General features: G+C 42.9%; 1 protein-coding gene across 1 annotated transcript in view; it reads right to left on the bottom strand.

Annotated features, from left to right (window-relative positions):
- Positions 1–24595, bottom strand: part of CFAP46 (cilia and flagella associated protein 46) — a 1240276-nt gene that overhangs the window by 1081979 nt on the left and 133702 nt on the right. Inside the window, exon 4 of the mRNA XM_085606190.1 lies at positions 10425–10556. Within this exon, the coding sequence (XP_085462316.1) occupies positions 10425–10556 (132 nt within the window). The remainder of the gene's footprint in view (positions 1–10424; positions 10557–24595) is intronic.

Raw genomic sequence — 24595 nt, 5'->3', positions numbered from 1 at the left:
AAAAAAGAGAAGAGGAGAAAAATGCATTTGCTAAGTAATATTTTTTACCATAGTAAAATAAGTTCATATAAAATGACACATTTGAGTTTACAAACCGGGATGACTGGGTTCCACCTAAATAATCTGTAAATGGTAATTCCACACTAATGATCCCTGGTGGGAAAATGCATACCGGTCCATCAAGGTCTTGGAGAATAACAGTGTCGGTGCGTCCATTAAGGGCGCTGGGGTGTTGCCCCACAAGCCGCCCGCACCGGCAGCTCCCTTGGCGTCGAGGGAGAATTTTCTGACAATCATGTCAGTCACAGTCCGCATGAACTCGGACTGCCCACCCCCTTCAGATTCTGAAGGGGGAGGGCGGTCCGACGTCATGCTGCTGAGTGACTGACATGCAGCAGGCCAGGGGTGGCGAATTTTCGCTCCGTGCCCAGTCATGCGCACTACTGTCTGCTGTGGCTGGCGCATGCCCATTAGGAGAGCGAGGGTTGAGCAAAGGCTCAAACCTCGGTCTCGTAATGGGCAGGCGGGCGGTGAGTCACCCTGCTCTAAGCAAATGCTGGCGCTGCTGGAGCAGCGTCAGTATTGGCTTAGAGGGGTTGCCAACCAGTGCTGTTCCTTAGAAGAGGCGCCAACGGGACCCGGCCGAGAAGCAGAGAGGCGCAGCGCTGACCTGGTCTGGTAAGCTTAGCTTTCTTTTTTAAATTGTAATCCCCCCCCAACCCCGACGACCTCCTCCCCTCTCCCGCTAGTATTGCGAATTGTTAAATGAAGATGTCATGGCTGTGTCACACAATATATCTTTAATGGCAAAAAGTGTGCAGTATTTGGGGTAGATTGTATGTGCATAACATTTATAAATTGTGACGTTTGCGGTCGAATCGTATTTCCTGGAAAACTGTATTTTTTGGACAGCATATCACGCTGGCCCCATTTCAATAATCTACACAAAACTTTCCTAAAACAAATATACCCATTTCAGCTTGGAATGCTTTATTAAGATCGGAGGGGCTTGGGGGTTCCACTTCCATAAGTTACTTTTCCGGTTCAAATTCATGTAGAGAGCTTTCAACCATCGAAAAAACCATTGCGAGGATCAACACTCAATTTAGGACTAAGACAGCGAAGATTAGTTTCTTTTTTTTCCTTTTATTTGTGAAAATTATATCTGGCAGTTTGATGAACAATGAAACTATACATTTTCAGCTGGGTGTTCGTCTCTATAAGCAGACCGATATTTACAATATTGAAAATACGATAATAACGCCTCTGAATTCGAATTGACTACAGATAAAATTATTGCGCATTTTGCCACATAATTTGGGCAGAACACTTAGAAAGGTCGGAGGACACCAGGCTCATAAGTTATTTGGACTGCAGATTTTTTGCGCGCGATTTTAGAGCAAGGGTGTAAATTATACGGTATGATTTCCTCAGACTTTCACAGATATGAAAAATAAAGGATAGTTAAGGTAATGCTGGGAGCAGCTGAAGGCATGTCAGTGTGAGGGTGGGGTGTGTGAAGCAGTGTAACTGCTCGCTCTGACCCCTTTCCAAGAGACAATGCATGTATATACCCAGCCCATACTAACTGTTCTCTTGCTAGAGAGGCCCCGGTAGGCCCCAGTGACTCAGTACTCGAGTTCCCAGCTCACGCGGAATCGTTCCTGTTCTGCCTGCTGCCTAGACTCCTAGTCCTTGCTCATTCGTCCTTCTTGTGGGAGGCGCTGTACACGGAAACCTAGCACGCTGGAACTGTCACCCAGTTCGGGAGTTCCTCTACTAAGTTACAGAGTTCAAAGTGTCTCTGAGAAACCCTAGAAGACGCCCACCTTGGAATTGACTGCTCCAAAGGTGCACAGCCTGGACCGGTGCGCCCAGCCATGGCTAACCTGCCTCTTCTCCGCATGGTTGCACTGACCATTTCCGCATCCTGGTATTCCAGGTTAGGGTACAAGCTGTGATATGGTTGTGGGGGCAGCCTTGCCCCACACTTGAAAACGCTTACCTAATATGCTTCAAAAAGTTTGTTCCAACAGTTCCCACGGTGCCCCGGGATGACCATGCTCCTGTCAGAGACTAAAGCTGCCCCAGGCCAGGATTTCCCCCCAGCTCCTGCTAACCTATTGATGGGGTTCCCTCCTGTAGCCTGTAAATCGAGTATTTCACGTCTGCTTGCAGCTGCAGCGGTCTCTGTATACTTTTTTGTTTATAGGTCTTTAAGCCTAAACAAATGTTTGTGACTCGTGCTTTATGTGTGTACTTGAAAGAGTTTGAGTGTGTGTTTGTACTTGTGTTGGGGTAAAGTTCATGGATATAAGGATGTTATTACAGATCCTGTCATAATACTTTCGCAAGTGCTTTATCAACCTTCCTGCTTCCTCAAATTTGCTTGAAAATGCTCCATTTATCCACTCTTTTTTCAAAATTGTCTTGGAGGAGTTGTTAGGGCTTGCTCACTCGCCTCAGTGCAGTACCATGATAACTTTACGCCTCACCACTTTCAAATGTCACCGCCCGCCACTGGAGAATAACAATCATATGGAACAATGTAGATCTAGGATGCCAAACAGGATCGTAAATTACAAACCTCTTAAAAAGAAAGGAAGATCTAATCGGAAAATAGCAGGATAGACCAGTGAGATTGACTTTGTCTAATCGAAATGCTGATTGTGACCCAAAGAAGAAACTTGATGGATTTAGAGATATGATCTTTTTAAATCTAACAACAGTCAACTGCATGTATTTTTGGACTGTTTGTAGCCAATGATTAGGTGACTGGAGGAAGATGTGAATGCAGTAAATAAACTAGTAATCAACAACAGCTAAACTACCAGAAAAGAAAGAATTTGGAAAATGCATCAAAGTGAATACATTGGAAAAAGTCAGTGCCTTGATTTGGTGTTCCACAGAGAGATTATGTCCAGGTTTTCAACAACTTCCGTGGAAGAAAGTCAGATTGTGCACTAAAAAGATGGACTTGAGCTGACAAAAAATTATTTCGGTTTTGTTACTGGAAAACCTGCATTTTTGTTGACATTTAACACTGAATGTTAACTAAACAACATCTCGGTCTCAAAGCAGTGGACACTCCATCACCACTCGCTTCAATATTATTAGGATATAATATTTGCACATACAGAATTAGGTGTGCATGCTAAGGCTGCTAAGGGCTGAGAATAAATATTACATTTGTGTGGATTGAAAGGGCTTTTTTATTGCACAATATTCACCAACATGTGGCTAAACAAAATGGTTTTGTTGAAGACAACTGCAGCAGCAGAGACACCAAAGGGATTCAGCCAGTTTACGAGGATGGGCTGTTCAACAGCTTCCATAGCACAGGGCACATCTATAAAATCAGGGCTCCAATCTAAGCCTCCATTTTTATTTAGTTCAAAAATGGATGTATTCACCCACTGGATTGCCCTTTAAGTCTGCTTCTAAGTCAAACAGAAAAGTACTCTCCAAGAAAGTTTTGAGTTGATGTTGATGTATAGCAATAATACAAGAAAAACCCTACACAGAGAGGGAGAGTGTGGGTAGGGAGGGTCCAAGGGATATGTTTAGAGACCAGCTACAGTATGAATCCCCAATCAACAAACATCATACCAAAAATACTGTGGGTCTAAAAGTTCTGTGTGGATACCTGATATATTCAATAGAGTGAAACCATCTGGGGTATACCCAAAAAGGTTGAGTTCCCATCACCCACAAAGGTGGCTTTTCATCATCTGGGAACCCAGAACTAAACCATAACAACCAACCACTAGATAATTATGGCGGTTGTATGGTAGTCCCAGTCGTGGGTGACCAAAGGTAAGGTGATGGTTTGCAGTGCCAAGAATATAAAAGGAAAAAGTGCTATTAAAAATGGCTATCAAAACACAAACAATTTTATTCTGGTGCTGTCTTGATGCCACTTTAAAAACAGTGCGTGGACAGTGTAACAAATAACTGTCAGGGTGGCGGTCTACATGTTTCGGCTATCGGACTATGGAGTCCAAGCTCTCATCAGGACCTTATGCGCTACTGCAAAAACGTGAAAAAAGGAAACTTAAGTAAACTAATAGTTGGGATGAATTCCCAATACGACCTGTTTATGCTAGTCCGTTTCCCTGGAATTTTTTTGGGGGGAAATAGGAACCTAGTTACAATAGAGAAAAGAAAAATCATTCATTTCTGAACAGTATCAATATCCAACACAAATACGGCTAGATGCAGTGTACTAGCGGTCATTTGCACAATACTAGTAGGAGTATTGTTTACACAAAATGATAAGCATATCAAGAAGTTGCTTATGTACTTACCCGTCAATTTTCGGGTGTGTACCTCGCCTCGCCTGGCATCCGCTCAGGACTGGAGGCACCGCTCTATGAGGAAGAGAGTATCAATGCGTACAGTAAGTAGCCCCAAGGTAGTATATCCCATTGTGTTATAGTAGGGGGAGGGAGAAAGACTTCCACAATGTGTCGTTTGTAGATGCAACTATGAAGGAATGGCAGAATCAAACAGTCTAGTCAAATGTAATCGAACGCTAATAACACAAATGTCTGTGTATGCTAGCATATTTAAAAGTGCACTGTAGTGCTGGCACACGATTAGAAGCGGGTCAATAATGCAACACGAGTCTTGCAAATTCGCATTAAGTCCCTTGTTAGAACGGCCATAGTGCTCGGTAACTGAAGCGGTGAACACTCTGACTAGATCTAGAAAGACATAAAGGCGTGTCATATCATGCTTAAAGACTCACGCATATTTAAAAGTGCACTGTAGTTCTGGCACACGATTAGGAGCGGGTCAATAATGCAACACGAGTCTTGCAAAGTCGCATTGAGTCCCTTGTTAGAACGGCCATAGTGCTCGGTAACTGAAGCGGTGAACACTCTGGCTAGATCTAGAAAGACATAAAGGCGTGTCATATCACGCTTAAAGACTCACGCCTCACCTATGGCTTATGTGTATGATATTAATACAATGTCTAAAATCAAAAATCGGATAGCAAAGCGATAGGACTCACCTCTCCGTCGGTACCCCGCGCTAGCAGCTGAGCTGGAAGGGGAGGTGGCGAACCGGCCGGGGGAGTATCCTAATAAAGACCAATGAGCGTCCAACCTCGTCACTTTCTACGGGGCGCTCAAAGGGACAAAAAACATGTCTGATTTCTCGGCAGAGGGGAACTTGGGTAATGTAGTTGTATAATGAAGTTCCTCTACAGAACGTATATCGTCGACATATTGAAGTGTCTGCCGAAGAGGTACAATCAAGGTGTTTTGTTTGACAAACTGATGCGTAACAAAGCGCAAGTCGTATGAAAGGCCACTCAGCGTACATTATAATTATATGCTGTGAAAGTGTCACACTCAGGATATAAACAGTGCGATGTCACATATTTGTAGGAATTGGGGATTCCAGTTATCCGAAAGGCCACTTAGCGTAAATTATAATATGTATGCTGTGATGGTGGCACAATCAGGATGTAAACATTGCGATGTTACATGAAAACCGATGGTATTGTTTACTAAAGCCATAGGTGGTGTCAATCAAAAATGCTAAAAAGGGGGTAAATCCTCATCTGTTATCACGTGTTTGTCAGAGTTAGGAATATGAAACCTAAACACAGTTGGGGGATAAAGATGCCATGTGTAATACTCAGAGATCCCAAAGGAGGGGATGTTGACTATTTACTCATAATAGACACTCCAAATAAAATGAGTAATGTCATGTGTACAAGAATGATAGAGATCAAAAACGTTTGAAGGTACATCATGTGTGGATGTCTCACAAAAATGCAGATTACAGGGATGACCATGGGATATCGTCGTTCAGACCTAATAGATCACTTTTGAGTTTGAACACCCATTTTTGTTCTTTTAGGAACAAAAATCTGCTGATGTCTGTGACATGAGTGGGGATGAAAGGTTGTTCTAAGATCACCCATCTCAAATCCTCCGGTTTATGACCCAAAGACAGAAAGTGGTTGGTGAGTTTGGTGGCTTGTTTATTCCGTCTGATAGTGCTTTTATGTTCGTTAATGCGAGTTTTGATCTTTCGTGTGGTCATACCCACATATCGCAATGAACAGGGGCAGGTTATGAGATAGATCACCCTTTCTGTGTTGCAATTTGTGTGTTTTTTTAGGATCCATGGTGAGTTGGTACCGATATCTATGGTTTTAGTTGACTGAGTTTGAGGACAAACAGAGCACTGGCCACATGGGAAATGCCCCTGTACCGGTGGCAAGTTCCACAGGGTATTAGTAGTTGTGGTAGGTTTCACCCGTGGTCTTGTGTGAACTAGGTTGTCTCTAAGGTTGGTACCTCTTTTAAAAGAGAAGAGGGGAGGTGGTAGAGCCTCATTCCCTATGTTTAAAATCCGCCAATGTCTCCTGATCGTTTTTTGTACATGGTTGGACCACGTGCTGAATGTATTGACACAAGTCATTCTCAACAATGGTGGTTTTGGTACTGGAGGTTCTAGAAGTGCCCCACGATGGTTGTTGGTGGCTCTTTTCCAAGCGCGTCTGACCAAGTTCTTTGGGTATTGTCTATCTTGTAGCTGACTAGATAGCTCTTCTGCATGACGATTGAAAGTGGTTAGATCAGAACAATTCCTGCGGATGCGCAGGAACTGTCCTATGGGTAGATTTTCCCGGAGTGATCTTGGATGGTAACTTTGAAAGCTCAAAAGAGAATTCTTTGAGGAAGGTTTTCTGTATAGCTCACTCCCCAGTCTGCCCTGGTCAGGGCAAATCATGATGTCTAGAAAAGGCAATCGAGTTTTATCATAAGCTACTGTGAAACGTAAAAAATCGTTCTGCTCATTTAGCCATGCATGGAAATCCAACAGAGAGGCAACAGACCCATGCCACACTACCAGAATATCATCAATGTACCTTCTCCATATCTTTATCTGCTCTCTAAATGGATTGGACTGTCTGAGTACATTGTGCTGTTCGAAGAGATGGACATACAGGTTGGCTAAGCTCGGCGCGAAAATGCTGCCCATGGATGTTCCTGAGACTTGTAGATAAATTGTCTCCTCGAACCTGAAGAAATTTTCCATCATAGCCAACCTGGCACATTCCATAATGAAATGAACCGGTGTGATGGTGTCGAGGGTTCTCATCTCTAGAAGACTCTCTATGGCTTCTAGGGTCTCCGTTTGTGGAATAGAGGTGTATAAAGATTCCACATCGAAGCTCACCAATATGTCTGATTCCGTGTCAAAAACAATGTCTGGAAGCACCCTGACAGTTATTTGTTACACTGTCCACGCACTGTTTTTAAAGTGGCATCAAGACAGCACCAGAATAAAATTGTTTGTGTTTTGATAGCCATTTTTAATAGCACTTTTTCCTTTTATATTCTTGGCACTGCAAACCATCACCTTACCTTTGGTCACCCACGACTGGGACTACCATACAACCGCCATAATTATCTAGTGGTTGGTTGTTATGGTTTAGTTCAGGGTTCCCAGATGATGAAAAGCCACCTTTGTGGGTGATGGGAACTCAACCTTTTTGGGTATACCCCAGATGGTTTCACTCTATTGAATATATCAGGTATCCACACAGAACTTTTAGACCCACAGTATTTTTGGTATGATGATGTATAGCAATACCCATAGCATTTAATTGATAAACTGGTGAAATGATACAGCTCCATCAAGTCTTTCAGGACGGCACAGAAAGCGTGTTGAATAAAGCTGAAGGGACAATTCTAGTCAACAAGGATGAAATAATTTTAAGGAGATCTAGTCCAAGTGATAACTCAAGAGATTTGACAAGCTGCGTGGAGACATAAGACCCTGGGGGATGGGGTCCCCGTAGCCTAATGAGGCTAGGGGAGGGGGGCCACGTGCCTCCCCTCCGCCTTGAAAAAATTTAAAAAAAGGCCCCGGGGATGGGGGTTACTGTCTGCAAACCGTGTGGTACAGAAACTGTCTCCTTAGAGTAAACACTGTTGACAGTACTCACTTTTCTACTGATATCTTCATTTCTCAGGGGGGGGGGTTGGCGACTGTGAGGGGTTTGATACAAATAGAAGGTGTCTGTAGCAGGGGATTCATTTTGGAATATACGTTGAGTAGCTTGAGGAATTTGGCTTTCTCTGAATAGTTGCATAGATATTGAACACAGTGTACAATGTGGTTGATTGTAAATATGAACTATGCTACTTGTGAAGTGTATGGTATAGGGTCAGTTTTGCACATAACACATGCTTGCTGTACCTGAGGGAGTTGTATCTGTGATGGCATTAATCATGCTTCATATTATTCTGAGCTATTTTGTTGATTTCCAAGATAGATAGACCAGTGTTATACATCACAAACACTGCCAAATGGCCCTAGAGCACTTAGCATGAGCACCAGATTACAATATAAAGGGTTAGAATTATTTTATTTTAAGCACAAGAGATTAAGTGAATTGCCCAGAGCAAACGCTGGGGATCAAACTTGGTCCCCCAGATGCAAAGTTGGCAGCTCTGGCCATTTGGCACATCCATATTTCTCAATTTATATGTTTGTGAAGTAGAAAAAAGCCAGCAGTCAAAAATACTGAACGGTTCATTGGAGTCATGCTTGGGAATACTTACAAGGGTTTGCTTTAAAACTGGCCTTAGGGACTTCGTTCAGCACCTTTCAACCAGTGGCGCTGGCACAATTTTCACAGTGGGGGTGCCGACATCAGTACATCACTGAAGTGATAGGGATTGTGAAAAATCCTGGCTTCACACAAACTGTGGCACATTTATTCAGCAGGAGAGTGGTATGGCTGTAGTATGCCCCTGTTGGGGCATTCTGGAGCACACAGTCACAAATATATTACTAACCCATCATGCGGTAGCGCACTGTAATTTACAGACAGCACATTTTCCATTTAAATGGTCACTAAATATGCACACACAAGTTTTACTGATAAACTATATGCATACAAATAATAACGTGTACATATTGGTTTCAGTGAATATTTATATATTGTGCACCATCAACTAAAAGTGTGTTGATTTGTTTTGATCCTCTTAACACTTTTGTTTCCACTAAAATTCAGAAATAAAAAAAAAACTGCTTAATTTTCGCTTTCGTGTTTCCTGATATATTATGAAATATGAGCACAGTTAATTTCCTGGTATTTAAATTTGGTGCATGTTACAAAAAATAACATCCTACAGCCTTCCCTTTCATACTCCCTTGTTACATAATTTACTTTTAAAACTCCTTTCAATTTGCAGTCAGAGCAAGAAAAGTGAACACCAATCCCGATGTTAAAAGAATAAGCAGCACTTTTCAGGAGACATAGCCTGACATTTGACCTCTGTCTTTGAAGCACAGAAAATGTGACAAGATAAAAACAAAATGTAAAGGGGTCTTTATTTATTGCTCTTTCCATGTCCCTCCAAAAATCAGCTGGTGACCCACCAGTGAGTCGCAACCCACAGTTTGAGAAACAATGGTCTTTTGCATCAAAGGTCACAGTGAGATCCAAGAAGACACAAAGGGAATATTTTGGGGCTTATCAACCCAGCAGTCACTCTGATAATTTGGCAGAGGCAGTGAATATCCCATTACAACCCACTTGTAAATGAGGTCCAAAGACTTGCCCTTGAATACACATGACACCTGAGATCAAACTGAACATCTGCAAGTTAGTTTTTGGACTCCTGAATCCTGTGCTGTTGATTTGTCACCTAATCATCCAATACTTCAGCAATACAGTTATACAGGGAGGGAGAGTTGGAGTAATCTAGCACATCCAGATTTAGATTTTCCCAAAATTGGAATACTATAAGTTGGGCCAGTGACTTGGGCACCCAGCCTCAAGTTGAAGAAGATTTAATTGGAGCCAACATCTTTGAGGGCTAGATTGCCGATCTTTGTATTTATAATATTCATCCCAAATGGTGCTTTCAAATGTCTAACACAGTTTTAAAATCAAAGGATTGGAATAATACCCAGAAGCATTCCCATTGTTTAAGAACTGTTGACTAAAGCGCGTATATGGAACACCTTTTGGTTATCTCAAAAGAAGCTTGACAAACTTATACATGAAGCTGTTTATTATTTTGACAGCAGTGTCTGAGTTACATTTCTGTATAACAAAAAAAATGCAACAATTGTTTACACTAAAAATTTGAAAGAACAATGCACATTGTATTTATTAAGTTTGTTTGTCTTCAATGTTAGAATTATTGAATACAGTCTACCACATAGTGCCAAACAAATTCTACTGTCGAGGATTACTTAGAGCAATACGATTTCTAAATATATCAAATGTCTACTGAAAAGGAGTTTTGCTTTTTGGCCAAAGGTTCCAAATAACTTTACTCTCCTTTAATGAACTCTTTAGTAGGAATGAAAGGATGCTTGACAGATTCCATTCCTGTTAAATACATTCAAATTATAGTAATAAAAAGACAGTTGCTCACCAAATCATCAACCGACTGAGGGGCTGTTATCTGAGCTTGGCACAAATAAGCTCTACCAAAAAATTGGTTGGTGTGAGGCATTCCTTTGAAGTACATTTGCAGACAGTCTTCGCTCATTTCCAGATAACCCATCTTAAAATAAATGCAAATGAGAAAAATTAAATAGTGTTATGCAATAGATTGGTCAGGCTTCTTCACTGTACAGGACAGGGTGTGGCAATATGATGTGGCTCAATGAGGCTTACGCTGATTCAAGCATTACATATATTGATCAAATTTCATTTTATCAGTCTTTTTAAATTAGACTTTCTAGGAAATTGACATATTTTACTGTCGCGTTCAGGGAGTCCAAAACATTACTTACTCACGCTCCATTGTGTTTTAACTCTGCATTGCATCAGGGTCTTCTTTTGTATATATGTGTACTTTTATAGTTGTATATGATAACCGAATAAAGAAAGACTGTGTGTGTGTAAATGTATTACCATAATTAAAAATTGTATGCTTCTAGCTGTCCTGTTAAATTTCAAGATGAAATGGCAAGTAAAGAGAGCAGCCTTCTTTCGAACAACCACATTGATTTCTGTTCTGGCTGCAACACTGTAACAGCACTGATCGCCACATGAGAGGAGATTAAAAATACACTGTTGACTCAAATAGAGAAGTAGCTCAATTACCAGGCTCAACTTTGCCTTTCATACCTTTGATGGACAATTTACAACACATAAGTATAAAGAACAGTCCTGAACGGTCTCATTGCTCACTGACCCATCCCTCATCATATCACTTCATCTATTCTCTTGCCACCACTCCCCTACGCAATTGATGTTACACAGACTCCGGTACCATCGGTCAATGCCGCCAGATGGTTGACCACTGCATGCTATCCACCTATCTCAAATTAAAAACATTGAAAAATATAATATTTGCATTGTGGAAATTGACCTACATTCATGTTTTGACCATCTAGACACAAGAATTAGGCCCACCACAAAACATACTAGTTCAAGTTAGAAATCTGCGAGTGGTTATAAATGCCAGCCCCTCAAAACATAAAAGCCACCATCACTTTAGTACTTTCCTGTCTTGACTATGCCAACTGACTATGACACTGAAACTCTCGCTACTACTTCAGAAGCTACAGAGAACCAAGAATGTAGCTGTCTGTAAACTCTTATGACTCATGTCTCATCAACTCTCAAATCTGTATACTGGCTGTTCGTGCCTCAATGTAGCACCTTTAAATCTCTGTTTGTTGCACATTAAGCCATTTACGGCAAAAGGGCCACTCCTTCTTTAATCTACAATCCAAACAAGATCACACAATCCTAAAGGTTGGTCCTAATCCTGACCACGCCTCCCTTTGAAAAGATATTACTACCAGAAGCTATTCTCCCTCTTCACACAAACTCTGAACCTACGTTCCTACAACATTAAGAATAAGCAGGGGACGCTAGTGAGCCCAAAGCAAGATTGACACGCTTTAGTGTAGGTCCTCTGGCAGGGGCAAGCAATCCGGCAAAATCCTGCATCATGACTGTAATTGCCAACTTAGAAACGCAGCATTCGTAACCAAACACAGCAGAATACCGTGACAAACGTCAGAGGCGAAATTGAAGCACAGGAAGTGAAGGACCAACATGTATGTGGCCCAGATCCGAGCAACATGGTGACTGTGGCCTAGATATGACCGTGGCCAGGGGCATGGCCACAGAGCTCCAGACTGGTCATTGGGGTCCTGCAGCGAGACCCACTAGCCAGAGGCTTGAAGGTGGGGATGCCATGGAGCACAGAACAGCGTGGGCGACAAGTGCAGTTGGACCATGCATAGGGGTGCGGGAGCAACCACGGACTGTAGCGGAGCAACTGAGCCCAGGAGCTGCTGCTGCACCGAGCGGGAGGTCAGTTGGACTACCCACGGGGCTGCGACGGTCTCGGGGGTAGGCCACGCATCTGATTGGATGCTGCAGAAATAGACAACGGAAGCGAGCCAGATCCGAGTGAGAGGCCTGTAAGCGGCCTACGTCGCGAACCGCTACCGGCTGTCCTGAACACTCCCAGAGTTGAGCGCAGCTGCCGTGAAGCGAGACCCCTACGTGGAGACCGGGTGAGCTGGTGTGAGCTGTGGGGCTGAGGGGCTGCCCTTAGAGCGTCCAGAGTTCAATGCGGCTGCGGTGAAACAAAGTCCCCATGTGGAGACGGGGAGAGTAGGTGAGGGCTGTGTGGCTGATGGGCAACGCGGGCAGAGATGCAGGCTGATAACCTGAGCCTACTCCAAGTGTAGACCACCCCTGGCACCATGATAACCGTGGGAGGATAGCTTAGTGGCGAGCATCAAGCAGTGGCCCTGATCCACCAGACCAGAGGAGGAGCACAACAGGACAAGGACAACATGGGCAAAGTGGATAGGTAGCAATCGACCCTCTAATTTGAAACGTGGCACTCCACAAAGACTCAACCCCATATGCAGCCAGACCCAACACAGGAAATGGCAGAAGGGATTGGCTCCACTCTGGAAAAAACACCGCAGGCAGTGCAGCATGGTCTGCAGGCTATAGATGGCAAAACCGATGCTTTGAACCTAAGAAAGGACCACATGGCAAGTAAACTAGATATAAAAAAGAGAGAGGGCCACTGGGGAAAAATACACAGACGTAGCTTGAGAAAAAATCTTTTCTGGAAACAAAAGTATGTTAATATGAAGCTTGCATACGTATCTGATGGTACTCAAGCTGGGACACAAAAATGATGATAACTGGTGATAACTTAGGTACATATTACTGGGGATTAGTTAATTCTTAGAACAGGATCTATTTTCTTTTATTGTTGACTATTGCTGATGATTTGAGTTATCGCAATCCTCAATATGATAAGGTTGATTAATCTGCAACTGTACCATTATATCGCTACTTGCAATGATAGGAGTTCAAGAACATTGTGAAGCAATTATAAATCATTGATTTAAATTGATACTGTGATGCACGATTAACAGTGCTGCCATTTATATGACAATACCATTGCATTATGGTCAGGAATAAGGTGTTTTTATCTATTTATCCTTATTACTGTCTGAGAAACAATTCACCATGTACCACTTAAAGGATACAGAGTCTCAGTGGGTACAATCTTGGGTGGACACTCTAATTGCAAATTGAGGGATGCGATTTCAATGTTAATATAATGAAGCCAAATTGCATCTTAAATACAAAATACCTCAGTCAAAGATGGCCACTATATAATCAGAAGGTTTATAAACACAGCGCATGTGTGAGGTATATGTATAACCTGGAATTCTATTTATATAAAGAAAAAACAACATTATAGTATAATAAAATTCTGACTAAAAAATATCCAAGTAATTACAGCAGGGTCTAGAGCTCATGCCCAATTATTGTAGATAGACACACCAATGGCAACCCACAGGGTATACAGGGTATACCTTGTTTATGAAAATACTATCTTAAGAAGGTCGCCACACAAACAGTTAATACTAGCATACTGCGCTTGCGCAAAGTACGCAGTAAAGTTTAAAAACCGGGAAGTTAGTGAATCTCTGTTTGACACCATTACCAGAGAAGAGTTGGAGGAGGGCGGCTTGCCGTCTTGACCACATTGATATAGGTGAGTCAAGTATAAATAATGAAATACTAATTTTTAAGATAATCTTGTAACACGAATATGTGTGCAATACTATAAAGGTGAAAGTTTGTGATAGTCTGTGATTGTAAGCGTTAATATGAAAAACCGAGGGCTGTTAGTTGTAGATAGACACATCGATGGTGACCTAAAGGGTAACATTTCGTTAAAGATGGCCGTCATACAAACAGTCTCTCTTAACGTAATGCGCATGTGAAAAACCTAGAGTGGCAAGTTGTAAACAGATACACCAATGGTAATTCAAAGGGTGGACCTTATTCACGGATACACTAGATGGCTGCCACACAAACAGTCAATCTTAGCACAATGCGCTTGTGCAAAGTAGGCGGTCAAGTTTAAAAATGGGAAAGTGAAGGAATCTCTGTTAAACACTATTGCTAAAGAGGAGTTAAAAGGGGGGTGACATGCCGTCTTGGCAACACTGACATAAGTGAGCTGAGTATAAATGATGTAATGCGAGTTTTTTTTAGACATTTTCTCTAACATAAATATGTTCATAACATCAAAAGGGTTAATAATTGCGATAGTCCGGGATTGCAGACATAATTGTGAAAAATCCTGAGTGGCAAGACAGAATAGCTGTAGCTCAACATCACTGATGAAATCTGTTGCTGACTTTTTTCGATATGTGTGTTTGTAATGAGAGGGAACTAGCTTAAGATGGTCGATCAATATGTAGATGGTTCGATTATGATGCGCATGTACTAACAACGTGGAGTCAAATTTTAGAAGTTTGCCAGACCATATATGCTTAACTAGGAATAAGATGAGCATGTACAATCGGACATTGGAAAAGGTGATTTAGAGTTATTGAACCCCATATGTGAACACATATGACTAATAATAAGGGGTCACAACAGACAGTCTATGGGCACAAGTCAGTATCAATTTGGTGTTAACTTTGAAAGACCAACTAAATAGAATCACTATAACACAGTTATAATTGTTATGCAATTTTTCAAACGAGAACGATCAAATGTTCTGATATTCAAGTCCAATTTAGAAAATGGATAAATCTATATTTTATTAAAGTAGATTGCTTTTAACCTATATTTATGAATTTTGTTACAACTATTGTTTAATGCTATTAAATATGTTGTCACTGTAGATGCTGTGGCCGACATTGGTCAGAAAACCCTGATTAGGAGTAAAACCATAACCTGAAATGAAAGGATTATTTGAAATCCTTTTATGCAGGTATGCCAATTGGTTATTATAATTGAGACCAAATAAATAAAGAAGATAGTAACTGTCTTGAAACTGTATAGGACTACTATTGTCTGGTTATTAAACCATTTTTAGAACAAGACTTTTGGACTACAAAACTTGGAGTTCTAATACCAGTATATTTGGATAACACCTGTTTGAGATAATTTCCACTTAAATTGGTACATATTCTTTGGTCTGTGAATTGAGATCTCCCCTTATATATATTTACTTGTATTTTTTAGTACTCTATCTGTTTCTCCTTAATTCTTCTGTTTGGCACTTTTCCTTGGGTTTCCAATCAAATTGTATTCGAATATTGTGCATAACATGTTGATTATCAACTTAGATGTACAATGTATGAACAATATGGAATGTTTTCTGGCGTGGCTTCATGAAATGTATTCATTACTGTCACTATGAAATTGTGTAGATATGTGGTGGTTTATAAATAAGTTCATATAATTTGAAAAAATTATGTATATATAGGTGAACATGTTTTTAATGTGTGTCATTGACTGTACCATGATTTTAAATTGTATATATCTTATCTATATTTTGTAGCCCTGAAGAAGTCCTGTTAAAGGACGAAACGTGTTGGCTACCGTGTGAAGAATAAAGAATAAAGGATTAAAAAAAAAAAATCCATCACGTGTCCAGGAACAAAAATATTATCTCTTTGTGAATTTTACTTCGCGTTAGAGTGTGTGCTGATTTCTCTTGATAAACTGTTTATGTGAATTATATTCACTATTGAGAAACTATGAGGTCTTGTTTCTCTTGATCTTTGCACCACATAAAATAAGTCCCTTACTACAATAACAAGAGCGGTACTGGGTCCAAGACCTCTTTGTGAATTGTTAGGGCGCTAAAAATGTAGAAGAACCAGAGTAAATGTAAGATACTGAGACTATTCTAACTTTAAATATAACTGTATATAAGACTTTTTATTCCTATTCTAGGATGGTCTCGCCAAAGGTGTTCTTTTCTTTGTGTTGTTTTTAGGACGTGTTTACTGTTTGTGGTATGAATTTGGTATGCCTGATCGTGTGAGATCAGATGTGATGATTCTCTTGGTGTCTTGGTACTGTTTTCTTTATCAATTTATTTATTGTATGGTATTGATCAACCCCGAGAGGGCTCTTTGTTGGAGATCTTTTTTGGGAGGTGCCGCAGTTGTACATGCGGTTGTGGGGACACAGTGTAGGTGAGTGAATGTGATGTTAAAATTGGCTGACCGGAACCACTAAAAAAGATCTCCGACAAAGAGCCCTCTCGCGGGGCCCGTGGAGGACTGCAGCGCCACCCCCATGAGGAGCACAGCCCGATAATGAAGCATGACACTCGCAAGGGTGTGTGAGGGCAACAAGTTTATAAGGAGGAATTCCCCCTGTCCTATTCTTCACCTCACTATTATATCTTCTTGGAGACACAACCTCTCAACCATATTGGGTTTTAGAGTTCCTTTCTCTTCCTTTAGGAACAGTTACCTTCCATTGGGTTTATATTGGGGATATTCCTAGGCAGGAACTAACTCAAATCCAGTGGAGACTCTAGGCATCTGTTTTGCTGGACCCGGTCTTCCGTAAGGGGGTCTGAGAAGATATAATCCTATATTTTGATACAAATATAGGTTTGGTGGAAAGTGTGGCCACCCTATGGGAGGCCTTAAAAGTTACAATCCGAGGGGCATGTATGGGGCTCCAGGCTGGGGTTCTTAAATCAATACATAACCGCCTGAAAACGATCGAATTGACGCTCTCAGGTTTATAAAGGTTGTATGAATGTACTCCTGATCCTAACATGCTAGTGCAGATACTTGAGGGGATTATAGAATATAATGAGACGGCTGAGCAGGAGGTTGAACACATGTCGCGCAGCTGGACAGCGCAAAATTACAGTGAGGGAGGTAGGCCGGGCCGTGAACTAGTGATTAAAATAGTGGAGTGCTGGGGGAGAAACCATATTGTGGTGGTGGTAACGGATGAGGGCACACCCAGAACATCCTGAAAACTTTTGTTATGTTCTATGAGCATATGTATGCTGACCGGGCATCCACTATGGAAGATAAAACACAAAGCTATCTAGAGGATATTGCATTGGCATGGATCTCCCAAGGGCAAAGGTAATTCTTATCACAGCCACTTATCATTGATTAAATAAAAGAAGCAATAAAACAAACTCCCAAATGGCAAAACATCCGGGAGTGATGTACAACTATTAGCCCCACATCTTTATGCCATGTATGAAGAAGTATACCAAAAACAAACCCGACCACCATCACTTCGCAAGGCCCTCATAGTCATGCTGTTGAAACCCGATAAGCAGGCTTAACAGTGTGCATCATACCGCCCGCTATCCCTCAAACACAGACGTAAAAATTCTCATGAGCACCTTGGCAGCGCGACTTAAACTCATACTGCCGGTCATAGTTCTCCCAGACCAAAGTGGCTTCCTCACAGACCGCTCCACCACACATAACTTGCAAACTCTGCCATCCTACACCAGCTGGACCCGACACTGCCTGCTGCGGCAGTCCTATTGGACGCCGCAAAGGCGTTTGACTCCATTCAATGGTGCTTCCGATTCACAATACTCCATCGTATGGGAGTTCCTGCGGCCTTCATGCACTGGATACAATTGTTATATACCGCACCACCTGCTCATGTATGTGTGAATGGCCATATATCTGATGCCTTTGCGATACGTAGAGGCATAAGACAGGGCTGACTGCTCTCACCGCTACTATTTACTATTGCATTAAAACCTTTGGCATGCATTCTGCAACAGCGACATGCGGCAACTGCTTTGCAATTTCGTCAACGCCACTTGGCGATTTGGCTCTATGCAGATGACATGGTGCTGTATGTGAGGGTTCCCGGGGCTAATCTGGAGCGATTAATCAGGGAAAATGTATGCTACGAAAGACATTCAGGCTTGGGGATAAACTGGTCAAAATCAACTATACTCCCTCTAATCAAGTGCACGACACCGGTGCCGCTGGAATTCCCTCTGGAATGGTGTGATGAGCCGATTAGATACCTCCATATATGGGTCCATAGAGACCTGTGCTTAGTTATACAGTACAACTACAGAAAAGCGGTGTCCCGGCTTGAAAAGCAGGTGTCAAGGTGGATACACCTTCCTCTGTCACTGGCGGACAGAATAGAATTAATGAAAATGATAATACTCCAGAAATGTTTGGGCCTGTTCACAAATATCCCACTATGCCTACCCCAAACATTCTTCACAACTTTATGCTTACACATGATCAGGTTGGCATGGGCAGGTAAACAACCCAGATTAAAATGGGATACGTTAACACTGCCGTACACACAGGGAGGGTTTACAGCACCGGATCTAAAACTCTATTACCTGTACACACAGGTGCATTTCACGCACTATTGGATACAAGCCCCAAAGTATGTGCCACATATAGCAGTCAAAGCAGATGCTGTGTATCCTGTACCGCTCAGGGCTATGATATGAGATGAATGTATAGAGGGTATAAAAGATGAAATAAACACTATACACTGCACCACACAAGCCTGGAAAGTCCTAGGGCAAAGGGCACTGATAGCACCAATCTATGCACCAGCCCTACCACTTGCTCATCACTCGAGGATATCAGTGGCATCAGAAACGGGCTCACTGGCTATACTGGACGCGGCAGGGATACGCACGCTAGGAGATATATACCGAGGAGGGAAGTTAATAAATCTGACTGACCTGCTCTGCGAGGAAGATAGACCCCCCATGCTCACTTTCCCATACTGCAGGCTTAGAGTTGCGCTCTGCGATTTATACCCACAGTTCCCTGCGGAACTATCTGTGCTAGGAGTGTTACAGCTGCTTCTGACGACTGACACTCGTAAACACTTGGTCACGAGATTATATTATATAACCCGTCCGAGAAAGATGCCTTGTCACCACAAGATGTCTCATTCGCTAAATGGAATGAAATACTACCTTCACCAATCATAACAGAAGATTGGCACTCATACAGCGCACTCATCGGCCAACTCACACCAAATTGTAACTTGAGGATCATACATTTCAAATTCCTACATCAAATGTATAATACGCCACTTTGACTAAACAGCTATGGTCTCAGAGAGAATGCAAACTGTGTTAGATGTAGAACACTGGGCACTGACTTTATGCACTCAGCATGGGGTTGCTCGAAGGTACACCACTACTGGAAACAGGATACAAATACACTATCAGAAATGGGGTGGTGGAATGCTACCCGGTGGTATGCCTACTTGGTCTGACCAAAGGCATCCAACCCACCAACCGCAAACTAGTGGTGATTGCCATGCTACTGGCCAAAAGGAGGGTGTTGATTCACTGGGAAGGGAAAGGAAGCCCCAAGCATGAACGTTGGATACTTGATTTGGTGTACTGTCGGGATTAATTAGTATATTATGCTGAGGAGCTCCCTCAGGCCTCATGACCTAGAGATATCTGGGGAACTTTCTCTACAAAGCTACAAAACCAACAGAAAACTAGATTATAGATGGGCTGTTCCGCCTTTTGATGTAAATCAGCCACTATATGTAATGTATTCTTGTATGATGTGATGGATTCATTATTTGTGATGAGACACTCTCATTGACATACATGGCATTGGTGAATGTTGTATTGTATTTGAAAATGCATTAATAAACAAAAACAAAAAAAAACATTAAGAATAAGCTTTATCATTTTTAAAAGCACAATAAACACTGGTTTCTTTCAATCCACATAGTTGTATGTTACGCTATTTCCTGACTGGTGAGATATATCAGAGTTTTTTGAGTGATAAACAAAGAATGTATGATGTTACAACGCAAACATCTACAACGCATGCCTTTATAACGCAGTTTTTACATCGCAACATCCATTACAACGCATGATTTTACATTGCATGCCATCACAACGCATTTTTAGAAACTACATTTACAACGCATTCCATTACATCACATTATACCATTACAACGCACACCATTACAAGGCATACCATTACATTACATTTAAGGTAAGTGTTTGCTAGTGTAGGGGCAAAAATTACTATTCCCACTCCAGTGAGTGCAACTGTAGGGTAAGTGTTGGATAGTGTAGGGGTAAAAATTACTATTCCCACTACAGTGAGTGCAACAGTCAGGTTTAGAACCTTGCCTTCCCCCCTGACTATACCGTGGTAACTCTCAATCGCGGTTCGAGAGGCGGTGGAATTGCAATGGCGGTGAAACGTCGCTTTCCTTGTGAATGGAAAGAATTAAAACTTCCAGGTTGTGAATGTGCTCGTTTTAGAATCTCTCTGTCTCATTGCTTTAGCTTCTCAGGTCTTTTAATATATCGGCCTCCGGGCTGCGATGCGGCCTTTAGGGCTGCTCTCCCGGACGTCATTAGTATAGAAGCTCTTGGCTGTGCTAATTTTAATGTGGTCGGTGACCTCAATTTGCACTTTGACTGTCCTTCCCAATCTTCTATTAAGAGCTGTCTAGCAGATCTGGAAGCTTTACAGCTTACACAGAGAGTGATGTCCCCCTCCCATTCCGGTGGTCACATACTGGACCCGTTTTTTACCTCCTTAGAGGAGATTACTTTATGCCACCCTGTTCAGCTGTCTTGGACAGATCATATGCTGGTGAAAGCAGTTCTCCCTGTGGCAGATCCTCTTTTCGTGGCACTGAATAAAACATCTCTGTCCCGCCAGTGGGGTAAATTAAAACTTGAAGATTTTTACCTTTTATTAGGGAAAACACCCCTACCCCTCTTCTCTGATGTGGACGGTGGGTATGATGCATTCTGCACTTGGATTGGCACGGCCTTGGACTCTCTTATCCCCTGTGTACGTTCCAAGTGCCGGACCAAGGCTCATAGCCCGTGGTATGATGAGACACTGGCGTCTCTCAAGAGAGAGTGTAGGCAAGCGGAAAGGCGATGGAGGAAAGCCTATGATCCCGCGTTTAAGATCTGCTACCTCACTATATCCAAGGCATATCACAGAGCGGTGTGTCGTACACGTGCCGCTTTCTATGCGCAGGAGTTCCGGAACAGCCCGAACCCCTCCAAATTAATCTTCAAGGTCCTAAAGGACCTCATAACTAAGAGGACCTCTGCGGCTGAAATTTGCACAGACTCTCATTGCGAGCGCCTGGCCTTGTTCTTTGTTCAGAAGGTGCAAGCTATTTACCACACCTTCCCTACTGCCGTGCACTGCTCGAATCCAGTTGATTGTCCTGAGTTCAAGGATAGGATCCTGGATTGTCTGGCCCCCCTATCGGAGGAGGGTTTTGATCTCTTGAGCCAAAAAATTAAATCCGGCTCCCCGGCAGACCCCCTCAAACCGGCCCTATTTAAAAACATGCAGGACACATGTCGTGCTCCCTTGCTTTCCCTTATCAATATGTCTCTGGGTTCAGGGACCGTTCCTACCAAGTGGAAGCAAGCGGTAGTCACTCCCATCCTGAAAAAGCCTACCCTCGACCCCACTAAACCTGAGAACTATCGCCCCATCTCCTTGCTGCCGTGGGCTGCTAAAGTCATCGAAACCCACGTGAATGGGATCCTGGCGGATCATCTTGATAAAGCTAACATCTTGGACCCCACGCAAAATGGTTTCCGTAAAGCCCACAGCACGGAGACTGCCCTGCTATATATGGCTGAACACCTGCGCTCCGTGCTGGACACCGGACAAACAGCGGCACTCCTCTTGTTAGACCTGAGTGCCGCCTTTGATACGGTGTCCCATGACATCCTGATGCGGCGGTTAGAGGATGCTGGGGTTAGGGGGTTGGCATTAGGCTGGTTCCGCTCCTTTCTTTCCAACAGATCCTTTCAGGTTGCGATACCACCCGGTAAGTCCACCTCTCACCCGCTCACGTTGGAGGTTCCTCAGGGCTCATCTCTGAGCCCCACTCTTTTTAATCTTTACGTGAGGCCGCTGGCTGCTGTAGTCAAAAGCTGGGGCCTGACAATGGTTTCCTATGCGGATGACACGCAGCTGGCGGTCACACTAAGTGGGGACTCAGCTATGGATGCCCTCAACTTCTGTGAGGGGTTGCGCTCGGTGGCCAATTGGATGAATCAGAACTGTCTCCAATTGAACACAAAGAAGACAGAGGTGATGGTGTTTGGTAAGCTTCCTGGATGTTGGAATGATAGCTGGTGGCCCCCCGAGCTAGGAATGATCCCCTCTCCTGCAATGGAGTTAAAGAACCTCGGGGTTTGGCTGGACCCTTCACTAAATTTCACCTGCCATACTAAGAAGGTGGCCGCCTCCTGCTTCGGCATTATTAGGAGCATTAGGCCGGTGCTCAAATTTTTTGATGCCAGTACTAGACAGCTGGTGGTCCAGGCCTCGGTATTATCTAGGATAGACTATGCCAGTGCTCTGCTTGCAGGCACGAACAAGGCTGAACTCTTGCGGCTACAACGGGTGCAGAATGCCGCCGCTAGAGCAATATTTGGGTTGCCCAAATGTCGCTCAGTGTCCGGAGTACTGCATACTCTCCACTGGCTGCCTGTTGCGCGGCGTATTGAGTTTAAGGTGCTTTGCCTGGCCTTTAAAATCCTGAAAGGCTTGGCTCCACCTATTCTCACGAATCTTCTCACTCCGTACATCCCTTCTCGCTCTTTGAGATCGTTGGGCCAGAACTTAGCGATTGTTCCCCGTTTTCTGTTGAACAGGACGGGTGGCCGCTCCTTTCGAGTTGTAGCCGCCAAGCTCTGGAACGCTCTTCCTTCCGACATCCGTGCTGTGGAAGATTTAACCAGGTTCAGAGGTGTCATCAAAACGTTTCTTTTTAACAAAATTAACTAACCCTGCTGCATTCTGTGTTGTTGTGTTCACTTTTCTTGGCGCCAGGACGCCCCTTGGCTGGGGCAGCTGTGCGCGGTACAAAAATCAGTAACATAACATAACATAACATAGTGTTGGATAGTGTAAGGGTAAAAACTATGCGTTGTAATGGTATGCGTTGTAATGGTATGCGTTGTAGTGACATGCCTTGTAGTGACATGCGATGTAATGGCTACGTTGTAATGGCATGTGATGTAAAGGATGTTGCGTTGCAATGACTGCGTTGTAAAGGTAGTGCGATGTAATGACTGCGTTGTAAAGGTTGTTTCCCATAAACAGCCCTCATGTACCTCAACCATTACTTCTCATATTTCCAATAGGAGCCGGGAACCAGATGTGAATCAGAGTTCCTTAGGATCCCATCGGGGCATCCCGAAGAACTATTTTACGGTACAATGCAAAACGCAAAGCAAAAAGACACAACTTTAAGCAGATAACTATGAAGAGTAAACTTTTGGCGGGCCAGATTTGGAGCCATGCTTCAATAAAATCAGTTTGATTAGTTTGCTTGATTAATTTATTAGGTAATGCCTAGTGGCAATGAGATAGGTGATGAGATATCAAATAAGGCCTGTGGCAACAAAATAAAAATAGTATAGTAAGACAGATTGTACGTGTTGGACCTAGGCCTCTCTGAAGAGTCACCCCCCAAATTTGTGCCTTTACCCTCCACATTTTGCTGAATTTGTTTTTGCTGGCCTTCATACTCTGTGCACTTTACCACTGTTAACTAGTGCTTAAGTACTTGAGCTCATTCATTACAACATGGTAGAATTAGCTTATAGTCAATTGGCATATTTATTTTACTTATAAGTCTCTAGTAGGAAGGTACTACATGTACCCTGGGCCTGTATATTAAATGCTACAGGTGGGCCTGCAGCACTGATTGTGCCTCCCACTTAAGTAGCCCTTAAGTAGTCTCAGGCCTGCCATTGCAGTTTTAAATTGCAATTTCGACCTGGCAAAATAAACTGTTGACAAAACTATGGTCCACAGAGAAAGGGTCCTTCCCCTGTGCCGTAAGGGCTGAGAGGTAAACTTCTTGTGGGAGTACGTCCTCCCATGTTTTAACACGATTTCACACAAAGCATCCCACGGTCTGGTGAGCAAAGTTCACAGGTTCTTAATACTAACCCTAGTGATTCAGATATGGGAAGACCCTATTTGAAGCAGTCAAGTGTTACCCACTAGGGAGTGAGGAAGGAGGCAAGTCCTTTTGTTTTTATTACCCTCACACACCCTAGTGGTGTCATGCTTCATCATCGGGTCACCCTGACGTCTACAAGTCAGGGTGGGCTTGACCGTGTTCCAGGGAGATCTTAGTGAGATGTGGCCAGGGGGAGTTAAAGATTTTTAAAAAAACGCAGACAGATCCCGGTTTCCCTTTATTGGTGGATCTGTGAGGGATATTAAAATACAAAATAGGGAGTCCGGTGGATTTTTATGGTCCTATGACCCT

The sequence above is a fragment of the Triturus cristatus genome, chromosome 1_2 (genome assembly GCF_964204655.1).
Source record: "Triturus cristatus chromosome 1_2, aTriCri1.1, whole genome shotgun sequence".
Classification (NCBI taxonomy): Eukaryota; Metazoa; Chordata; class Amphibia; order Caudata; family Salamandridae; genus Triturus; species Triturus cristatus.
Note: the sequence above shows the minus strand (reverse complement) of the source record. Positions and strands in the feature narration are given on the sequence as shown.